The 9853-nt window shown below is 40.7% G+C and overlaps 3 protein-coding genes across 6 annotated transcripts in view; 2 read left to right on the top strand and 1 right to left on the bottom strand.

Moving 5' to 3' along the window:
* Positions 1-1687, top strand: part of gmcl1 (germ cell-less, spermatogenesis associated) — a 6695-nt gene extending 5008 nt beyond the window's left edge. For both annotated transcript variants that reach the window (XM_020605958.1, XM_020605957.1), the window contains one exon: positions 20-1687. In XM_020605958.1, coding sequence (XP_020461614.1) covers positions 20-160 — 141 coding nt within the window. In that variant the 3' untranslated portion in view covers positions 161-1687. The remainder of the gene's footprint in view (positions 1-19) is intronic.
* Positions 1688-1772: 85 nt separating this feature from the next.
* fam136a (family with sequence similarity 136 member A) lies at positions 1773-5834 on the bottom strand. Of its 2 annotated transcripts, none has more exons than XM_020605960.1 (4): positions 5758-5834; positions 4192-4306; positions 3938-4078; positions 1773-3497 (listed from the first exon to the last, which is right to left on the bottom strand). In XM_020605960.1, the coding sequence occupies exons 2-4, from the start codon at positions 4276-4278 to the stop codon at positions 3309-3311; spliced, it is 417 nt and encodes a 138-aa protein (XP_020461616.1). In that variant the 5' UTR covers positions 4279-4306; positions 5758-5834; the 3' UTR covers positions 1773-3308. The 2 variants fall into 2 exon arrangements, with proteins under 2 accessions (XP_020461616.1, XP_020461617.1); XM_020605961.1 differs by lacking the exon at positions 5758-5834 and adding an exon at positions 5196-5280.
* pcyox1 (prenylcysteine oxidase 1) lies at positions 5349-9281 on the top strand. Of its 2 annotated transcripts, none has more exons than XM_020605956.1 (7): positions 5349-5566; positions 5692-5855; positions 6784-6990; positions 7107-7281; positions 7397-7608; positions 7720-7872; positions 8562-9281. In XM_020605956.1, exons 2-7 carry the CDS (start codon positions 5735-5737, stop codon positions 9230-9232), a joined length of 1539 nt encoding a protein of 512 aa, XP_020461612.1. In that variant the 5' UTR covers positions 5349-5566; positions 5692-5734; the 3' UTR covers positions 9233-9281. The 2 variants fall into 2 exon arrangements, with proteins under 2 accessions (XP_020461612.1, XP_020461611.1); XM_020605955.1 differs by having other exon boundaries at positions 5350-5566; positions 5705-5855.
* Positions 9282-9853: the final 572 nt, after the last annotated feature.

The raw sequence follows: 9853 nt of genomic DNA, 5'->3' as shown, positions 1-9853 counted from the left end.
TTTCCCTTCAATCACTCAGGAGTATGTGGTGATGAACCTGGACAGCCGGTTGTTATCATTTCCCCTGTACGTGTGCTGTAACTTCCTGTATACTTCGCCCCAGTCAGACAACCGTCCAGATTCCTCAGAACAGGACAACACTGCTCGCAGCGTGTCTTGATGCCTGTTCAGCAGCCATCAACTGCTGCCATTCCTCTGTGAATACAAGACACTGACACCAGCTTGTATGTACAATCCACCTCTACATTGAATACCATGACGACGTTGTCTGCATGCTTTGTGATTCAGTGAGGTGTTTAGGGAATACAGTATGTTTTGTATCTATGTCCTCAGTGTTTTGGCAAACACAGAGATAGCTGTATATGGGGTTCACAGTTTGACGGAGACATGTCACAGTGGCCAGGAAGGATTAGGTCACTTTTTGCCTTACGAGCAACTTCACTACTCCGTGGATCTCCGTCATGAAGTGTTTGCACTGAGATGTTGGACCATTCATCACAATGGGGGAAAAAAAGCTCCAGTTCTTTTAGGAACTGTTGCTCTTTTGACCATATGTACATTGACTGTGAGATGTGGTCAGATGTGTGGCTCTTTGCTCTTCTTAAGGGTGCACTTGAAAACTTGACCAGCACAGTGACATTTTGAGCACTGATTTCAATACAGTTTGTAATTGGCACACAATACACCTGTAATTTTGTACTGACTTAAATAGTAAGAAATCTATACTGTATATTTCACAGGGATTGTTGCATCACAATCCAAATGGAAAAGTTACTGTACAGTCTAAGAATAAGAAAGTTTGTCAGAGATTCTGTACCACCTGCTGCTGCTTGATCAACAGCTGATATAGATTCAGTATCACACATGATGCTTCCTATGCCGCCTGCACTCCCTTGCAAATTGGTGACTAGAGCCAATGGACATGTAACTGATGGATGCAGCAAAAAATGGGTTCATCTTATTTTGGTCAGTCCTGCATTGTGTTCAGGTTATTCTACACCAGAGCAGCTTCTGTTGAGACTTTCAGATCGCAAAGTCCACCACTGGAGAAAACAGCAGCACTGTTCCCATGATCCCTTGCATTTTGAGCCTTGCAGTAAATGTTGGTTTACAATTTATAACATTCCTTATGAACAAAGGAGAAAAATAGAACATTTAAATGAAATAAGTAGCAACGCTCAAGTACCCATTCTGATAGTCAAAAGCCACACTTAACCCCATAATCTTTTGTTGAGACATGAGGCTCCAGGAGTCCTCTTGGATTTGCCTCACTTACAGTTTAAATTTAGAAGACCTGTCACAGACACCAGCTCCCTGATGTTCACTGTGTACATTGGAAACTCCCACAAATGTTTGGTCTGCAGTACTTACCAGCTGCACTGACAGATACAAGTTAAGCTGAGTCCTCTGCTCTTCTTTTGCAGTCACTTGGTTTGTGTGTGGCACATGTGGGCAGAATGTTTTATAAGCATGTGAAGTGTTGTTAGTTTTCCTAACACATTCTAGTCAGTATGAGTGTAACTGCAGCTGTATCTGTCATCAAGTTAAACTTTCAAGGTGTTTTTATTTGGCTTTTATTTATTTTGTACTACATTTGTGTTTGTATGGATTTATTTTTCCAAAAGATATGTGTACCATTTTCAACTACCAATAAAACTGCCCATTCACATGGGCTGTGGTGCTATCACATGATCTTATGTTTTACTATAGCTGCATAGTTAATGCTGTACAGTTTTTTTTAGTTATTGCACTTGATGAATATTGCCCCTTTCATGTGTCAATAAGTTTTTTTCCTCTTGAATTTAAAGAGGCTATGGTGCCCTGTGGTGCTCAGCTTAATATCTTGCCTGTCCCCATGACTAAGTCTACAATACGACGTTCATTAGCATGTACTTTAAATAACATGTCTATTCCTATATGGAATTACAAATGCTGATGCAGCACCATTCTATCAGAGCTCAAAGATCAGTGTGCAGGTGGCACAACGTTTTGTTTTTAGTTGGCTCCTTTCCAGAGTTTGTTTTGGTCTCCACAGTAGTTAGAATACAACTCAGCAGTCATTTCCCTGTTAAAGGTTACTGGGTGAAGAGTTTTCTTTCTACAGTACACAAGTTTAGAGCAGATTCTTTTAGCCTCTAGCCTGCAAGTCTGTCACTTCTTAAAGGAAAAACTGTCTTTGTTAGAGCTTATCACATAGTTGTTTCACATTAGTTAATAGTTGGCTAATCTATTAAATAACGCTATGGATCTATTATTGAGTCATTTCACTAGATCGACTTTGTATCATCTGCTGACTCTTATTCTCAGGCTTCTTGTAATATGTTGTTCCTTTTTTACTCATTCTGCTCAGAGTGGTTATTACTGCAAACATGAATAAGTTTTAAATTCAACAGAGGCTGCATAATTAAGACTCACCATCTGTAAAATTTAAACACTTTCTGAATGAACATTTACACCATACTACATTTGGATCAGTTATATAAAATTCAACCCATGTATTCTTTCTTATTGTATTTATTCTTGTACAGTTTTAATGTTATAAGGCCGCACCTTATAACACTGCCCGTCTTCTACATATTTTTTGTACAGAGAATATTCTTTTGTAGTCATTAAAATACATGAATCCAAAGAACCACTTATGTTTTGTTATTACTGGAGCACCTGTTGATATTATGACAGTAATGTGGTACTAAAATTCAGTTAAACATATCTTACTATGGGAGGTAAGACCATCGCAGAATAAGTCACTAATACACACACAAAAGAGAGACAAGCAGTTGCATACGGGGAAGGAACTGCAGGGATTAATTATTAGGGAGATGGTTTTAATGTAGAGGACATTAAAAACTATATATCAGTGAATGCACATCTGAATCATTTGGACTGCATGATGTAATGTGAAATCTGTACTGAGTTTTCCTGTTTATAAAAGATGCACACAAACTATTTTTGAGCTGTTAACCTTGTTCACACACACAGCGTTCTAACACCAGATGCACCACTGGATTTGTTTCTCGTTGCAGATGAACCAAGATCTAAGAACCTACTGGCAACTTTGAGCTGCCAGTGTCCAGGGAGATTACTGTATAAAGGTTACACTGAGTACAATAAATCTCCACAACACCAAAACCCCACCCTTTGCCTCATGTGATTTTAAACTTCACTCTCCCTGCCTTTTTATGGCGTTCCAGCTCTCTGTTCTTCAGTTGTTACTGATCAAACTGACTGAGTTGTCTAACCCTGCGCTGCGGTGCTGTATGCCTGTGTAATGATCCCAAGTAGTCTCCAGGATCCAGCCAACCCATTCCTTACTGCTCTATAGAGTCCAAATGTTCTTTAATTCTCCGGGTCATGCTGGGGATCAAGTTAATATGGTCGTCCACACAACTGCCCACACAGCGGTCCAACAGCGATCGAACTGCTGGCTCTTTGGCGCCAGAGTCAAGAAGATCCTTAGCTTTATCATTGCAGTGCATCGTGCATCTGGTCAGACGGTCCTGAGGGGGGCAAAGAGGAGAGGAAATGTGGTTTAGGTTTAATGACAAGCAGAGAGAAGTCCCTAAGGGCAAAGGGTAAGTCAACTTCACCTGGTATCAAAATGTCAAAGAGCTTTAAACAGGGCCTGAATTATTATCCAAAAGATATTTTCATTATTTAATCTTACATGTGCCCATACTCCTATATACATCTGCTTTATTGGCATGGGGAAGATGGCTGGATATACAAATACAGAGAGAAGTGGCCCATTTTTGCCCCATTGAATATCACAGGTTTGATAAATGTGAGTATAGCACCTTTGTTCTGAAAGCCACAATGAAATATAACACTGTAATTGAAAGGATCAGCTGTTACATGTGACTTGACCGTTTCATTTTTTAAGATGCCACACTCATCAGTGAATTGGTAGCACGATAATGACGCATAACATGTCTCTTACCTGAAACTTCTCCAGTTCTGAAGTGACCAGTCCTTGAGCTTTGGCCAGAGGAGTGTGACACCTGTCGATACATTGATGCACCTCAGACATAGAGGCTGAGGAGCGAGCACAGCAGTCCGCACTGCAACTGAACATGCGACCCTGCAGAAGGAGCACACAGATTTGACGTGATGGATACAGCTGCTGCACGGAGCAGAATGGGAGAAAGAAAGCGCTGCCTGCACAGTTCAAGTTTCCACCAAAAAGGCACCTACCTGCATTTTACGGATGTGGTCTCTCTCCAGGCTATGGACCATTTCTTCCACCACAGTCTGCATGCGTGCCTGATGTGCCTCTGCCATTTCTCTTCGTCCTGCTCACTCCGCAAGCCTTCAGAATGGTTAAAGACGAGTTTAGCATCCAAACTAAACTGGACTGACGCGGTGCACCTGCTGTTTCCAGAGCCACGTTTCTTTAAGATTCTATCTGAGAATAACTAAGGTCACCCCCATTCAAGCATGGTTAAACGTGCGAAGACGACTGCGCTACTTCCGCTACTCTTCCGCATTCGGTTTTAGACAAAAGAAGAAGAAGAAACATCTTCCGTGTTTGGTTAAATTACATATTTGACACTCGGGAGAAAGTCTCTACACTATGGATTATTAAATCTACTGTCACGGGCCTTCTGTTATCTAACATTTGCCTGAGTTAATTATTATTGATATTTATAACTCTTTTTGTGAGAAAAGACAAACGACAACTCCTACAAACCTTTCTAGCAGGCAGCCTACTAAATGCGCAGGCCAGTGGACCTTTACAAATAAAAGATGACTTGGACCTAGATTTTATTCTACATTTTTGTATTTCTTGGCAGCATCGTATGTCAAAATTGGTCTTTTAAAACGCTAATTACACAATATCACTTGTTACTAACTTTTTACTCCATTACATAAATTTGACAACCTTATAACTAGTTATTTTCCCCCTAAGAGTTAAGGCACTATTTATGCTTATTGAATGCAATGTATTGTTAAAGAATAAACCATGGGTTTCAAAAGTTTTGGTTTGTGGCTTATGAGTTTAGGACTCAGCACATTACATAAATTTGACAACCTTATAACTAGTTATTTTTCCCCTAAGAGTTAAGGCACAATTTATGCTTATTGAATGCAATGTATTGTTAAAGAATAAACCATGGGTTTCAAAAGTTTTGGTTTGTGGCTTATGAATTTAGGACTCAGCACTTTTATTTATTTATGTATTTGTTTGTTTAACCAACCAGAAATTGCGGTTAGGATATCTACTGAAGCGTTTGCTCTTTGTAGATTTCCACTGCAGTCCATCGGGACACAAATTGAACTCTGCCCCACCGGGTGTTTATTGTGAAACTGAATTAAGCGGAAGTTGCCTCAATATTTAACGACGTTCACGTTGCTCTAATGTGTTTCAGCAGCTAACCAAGTTTAGCAAGTTAATTCAGTTTCTGGTTTTATAGTGGCATTTTCATTAGTTTAGTTTAGTGTTTCGTTAGACAGCTGGGAGTCCAAACGAGTTTTAAAGTTAACGTTATATTGAAGTTTAACGGCGAAGCTAAGTTTTGAAGGCTACTTCTGGATCAACAACAGTCTTCCTGTAGTGACTTCTGAAATTGTGAGTCCACACTGTGCATACCACCAAACACTTTCCGTTTTTAATCTCCAAATATTAAACAGACACAATGATGTTGGCTTCGGCTGTATAATTATTTATGTTACCATTTCCATTGTTATTTGTTGCATACGCCCGAAGTCCTCTGTGACCTTTGACCAAGACTGATAAATGGGCACAATGGCTTTACATACCCTGTCACTGAGAGCTCTGCTGGTTCTGGGGCTTTGGCATACTGGGAGGAGAAGTCTAGCCTCAGCTCCAGAGCTGCAAAATCAACCCAAAAAGATCGGTAAGCTAGTCCCAGGCTGCAGCCACACACAGAAAGCACATCCGTCACCCTTTCTGTAACTACTTTCTCTGTCCTACTCAGGATGCTTGACCTATATTTCTGTGGGGGATACATAAATATGACTTCACCCATTGGCAGAAGTGGACAAGTTAAAAATAATAACTACATAAAATGTACCAAAGATGTCTCAATTTGCATAAATTTGAGTGGTTGATCTGCTGAAAACTAATTGACAACTATTTTGATAATTGAATAATCATAGTAATTTGTTAGTAAAAAATGTAAAAAAAAAAAAATTGCTTTCAGCATCTCAAAAATAAATAATGCTTTATATCACCCTGAATATCTTTGGTTTTGCACTGTTGGTCATATAAAGACACCACCTTAGACTTTGAAAAAGTTTAATTGAGAAAATAGTCTACTGATTAAATCATCACAAAATAATTGATAGTTATCATTTGCAATTAAATAACCCATAATTGGCAACTAGCTGTCCTGTCTTCCAGAGAGAAGAGAATCAGTTATTGGTGGAAAGTCACCAATAACTGAATAGTTTAAAGTTGCAGGTGTCAAATCAGTCCATAAATAACCCAAGGTTATGGGACTGCAGTATAATCAGTGTTATTAGTTAAAGAAAACTGGTGAAATTTGCAAAGAATACATAAAAATTTAAGTTTTATCAGTTATGACAGGGCCACTTTATAAAAGTCGCTTCCTTCAGCTATTGCCTCTTCCACTGATAGGAAAGGAGAATAAATAAAACTTTGGCACACAGCCTCAACCTTTCGTGTGGTGGCATTGGCCATCATTCAAATGCAAGTGGACAGTGTGGATTGGACGTTAATTCATGTACTTACTTCCAGGAAACCTTTCCGTCTGAGCCTGTGCACAAAGTTACTTTACCATGTTGTTATTGCTCCTTTTAAAGCTGTGGTCGGAGCAGGCATTGGTGGCACAGCAGCAGCATATTACCTGAGGCAGGAGTTTGGAACCGGGGTGAAGATTGATGTATTTGAATCCGGCCTTGTTGGTGGGCGACTAGCATCAGTAAAGATCAAAGATTATGAGTATGAGATGGGAGGCTCAGTGATCCATCCTTTGAACCTGCACATGAAGCACTTCGTTGAAATATTAGGTAATGTCAGCATTTTCTAAATGAAACACACTCAGCACAAATACACCAGTAGTTGAAACTATAATTGGTACGTACTGTAGTCCAGTATATTTGAATAAGATTTCCTATGATGTCAGGTATTCCTCCAAGGAAAGACGTCCCCTCTAAAATGGCAATCTTTGATGGAAAAGAGCTCATGTTTGAAGAGAGTGACTGGTATATAATCAATTTTATACGTATGCTCTGGCGATACGGATTCAACCTTCTTCGAATGCAGGTGTGGGTGGAGAGTATTTTAGACAAATTTATGAGGTAAGTAGGAAAAGCAGCGGGCTCCTACATGTTATTTCTTTAGCCTGAGATCCAGAAATATCAACACAGAATTGCTGTCCCTTGTCCTGATTCATGTAAGTCCTGTTTTTCACAGGATATACCAGTATCAGCAGTATGGTTACTCATTCTCCAGTGTGGAGAGGCTCGTGCACGCCATGGGCAGTGATAGTTTTCTCACCCTGATGAATCAGACTCTGGAGGAAACCATGATGGGAGAAGGATTTTCACAGGTTTTCCTCAATGATATTGTTGCACCCATCACTCGTGTCAACTATGGCCAGAGTGTCCGCATCAACGCCTTTGTAGGTACGTTCCAAAATGTACGTTTGTTTCTCACATACTGTTTGTAATATTGGGTTTTATGTTGAAAAATGTTAATTTGTAAAGTAGAGTTAACATTTATGTGTTGTCTTCTAGGGGCCGTGGCATTGGCAGGAGCAGATTCAGGCCTCTGGGCAGTGGATGGAGGTAATAAGAGAGTTTGTTCAGGACTACTGTACCACAGTAAGAGTGAGCTCATCCCTGCCAGAGTGACTTCCATTTCAATCAAGGTTCGACCTTCCAAGACAGGTAATAGTCACGTCATTTGGTACAGAGCTGTTCATTAGTTCATCACGCCTCTGTTACCTGCAGCTGTGTAAATGAACACGGGAGCAGCAGTTTGCCAGCTTTATTAAGTTCAGTGTAAAAAGGGCTTAATCAGAAAAGCTGTTTTGAAGAAGAGTCAAAACACCGGCAGTTTTCCGCGATGTCTGTGTAAAAGAGGCTGTTGCCAGAGCAAGCCGGTGTGTTAATGACGTTTTATCATGTGACCATTGCAAAACTAGAAGAATACAAACATCCAATGGTGAAGAAAAAAGTTAATTTCCAATGAAGACAGCAATGAAAATATCTAACTGGAGACACGAGATCCGGGAACTTCTGTCATTTAGAGCTGGTGCCAGAATCATCAGACAAGTTTAAGGAACAACAAGGGACTAGTTGTTTATGACCAAACTACAAACTGGCTTTGTGACTGCGTCATGTCTTGCCCCCTGCACACTCTACCCAGGTGTGCCCCCATTGCATAAACCAAGCAGAGTGTTTTTCAGTAGATGAGAATGTGTATGACACTGACTACCTCCTGTTTTGTGCTACGTGTGTGAAATGGAAACTCTGGACAAAGTCCGGGCTTGATTTCGCAGACATAGTCTGGAGTTCATATGTGAAAATGGCTTAACTTTCAAACATTTCATCTTCCCTCCACCTCTCATTTTCAGGCGCCACAGCCAGCTTTTATGAGGTCAGTTATGTTGGAGAATCAGGCTCAGCTCACTCTCTGTATGATGTTGTGGTGATAGCGACACCACTTCACCAGGGGATGTCAGACATCACCTTTTCAGGATTCTCCCCTCCAATCCCATCTCACTTCCCCGGGCGCTACCACCAAACAGTGTCCACTTTGGTCCACGGCTTGCTGAACATGTCTTACCTAGGGGCCACAGGGCCGGCCTCAGCGTTCAAGGTGTCTGAGGTCCTCACCACGGATTCAAATGGCTCTTTTATCAGTAGTCTGAGTTCTCTTGACCCCGTGCACATCCCTGAAGACTACAAAAGGCCCCCTTCCAATGAGACCAAAGTCTGGAAAGTGTTCTCTTCACAGCCGCTGTCTCAAGAGCAGCTGCAGAACATATTCCTCTCCTGGGATTCAGTGACTGAGAATCGCTGGCTAGCATATCCTGAGTATCGCCTGCCGTCCCGTCAGATCCCTCCCTTTATCCTGCACAACCACCTATATTACCTTAGTGCTGTGGAGTGGGCAGCCAGTGCCATGGAGATGAGTGCCATCTCTGCAAGGAATGTGGCCCTGCTAGCACACAATCGCTGGCATGAACAGGACGGCAAGATCGACCAAGAAGACCTGCAAACCCGACTAAGAGGGGAACTCTAAAGACTAGAGACAGAACTACTTGAGATAAGAATAAAATACTGTAAATCCAGTCTATACCCACCCTGATGCTTATGGGCATGACTGCTGCACTATACTAATACTTCTGCCAGGGCAAATTCCAACTCTCTTTCAGGTATATGGAGTGCACTGACCTCTTTAAACTTGTATTCTGGTTTATTACAACTTATTTTTGTACTTGTGACATGAGAACATGGTACTCACCAAACTGCTGAGATCTGTAAACCTGTCATTAGAGCCACAGCATTAATTGATTTGAATGATTGGCTGATGGAAAATGGATCTGCAACTGATACTGAATGACTGAAGTAATTTTTTTAAGTAAAGATTTGATGGTTTCACCTTCACTGATGTTAAAGGAAATCTGGGTTTTTAGATTATCGGTTGGACAAAAGGCATGTGATTCGCTTTGGCTTGTAGGAAATTGTGATTGTGTGACATTTTTTATTTTTTTTGACATCAGTTTATCCTGATTTTCTAAGACGCTTTATTCGGATTTAAAACCAAAAGTGTGCGCTCCTGAAATGTCCAGAATAATAATCCCCATTGTGAGGGGAAACTGAGCATGCAGCAGTTTCAGATATGATAGGTTAAATTTGAATC

This window comes from Monopterus albus, unplaced genomic scaffold (assembly GCF_001952655.1).
Source record: "Monopterus albus unplaced genomic scaffold, M_albus_1.0 scaffold75.1, whole genome shotgun sequence".
Taxonomy (NCBI): Eukaryota; Metazoa; Chordata; class Actinopteri; order Synbranchiformes; family Synbranchidae; genus Monopterus; species Monopterus albus.
Note: the sequence above shows the minus strand (reverse complement) of the source record. Positions and strands in the feature narration are given on the sequence as shown.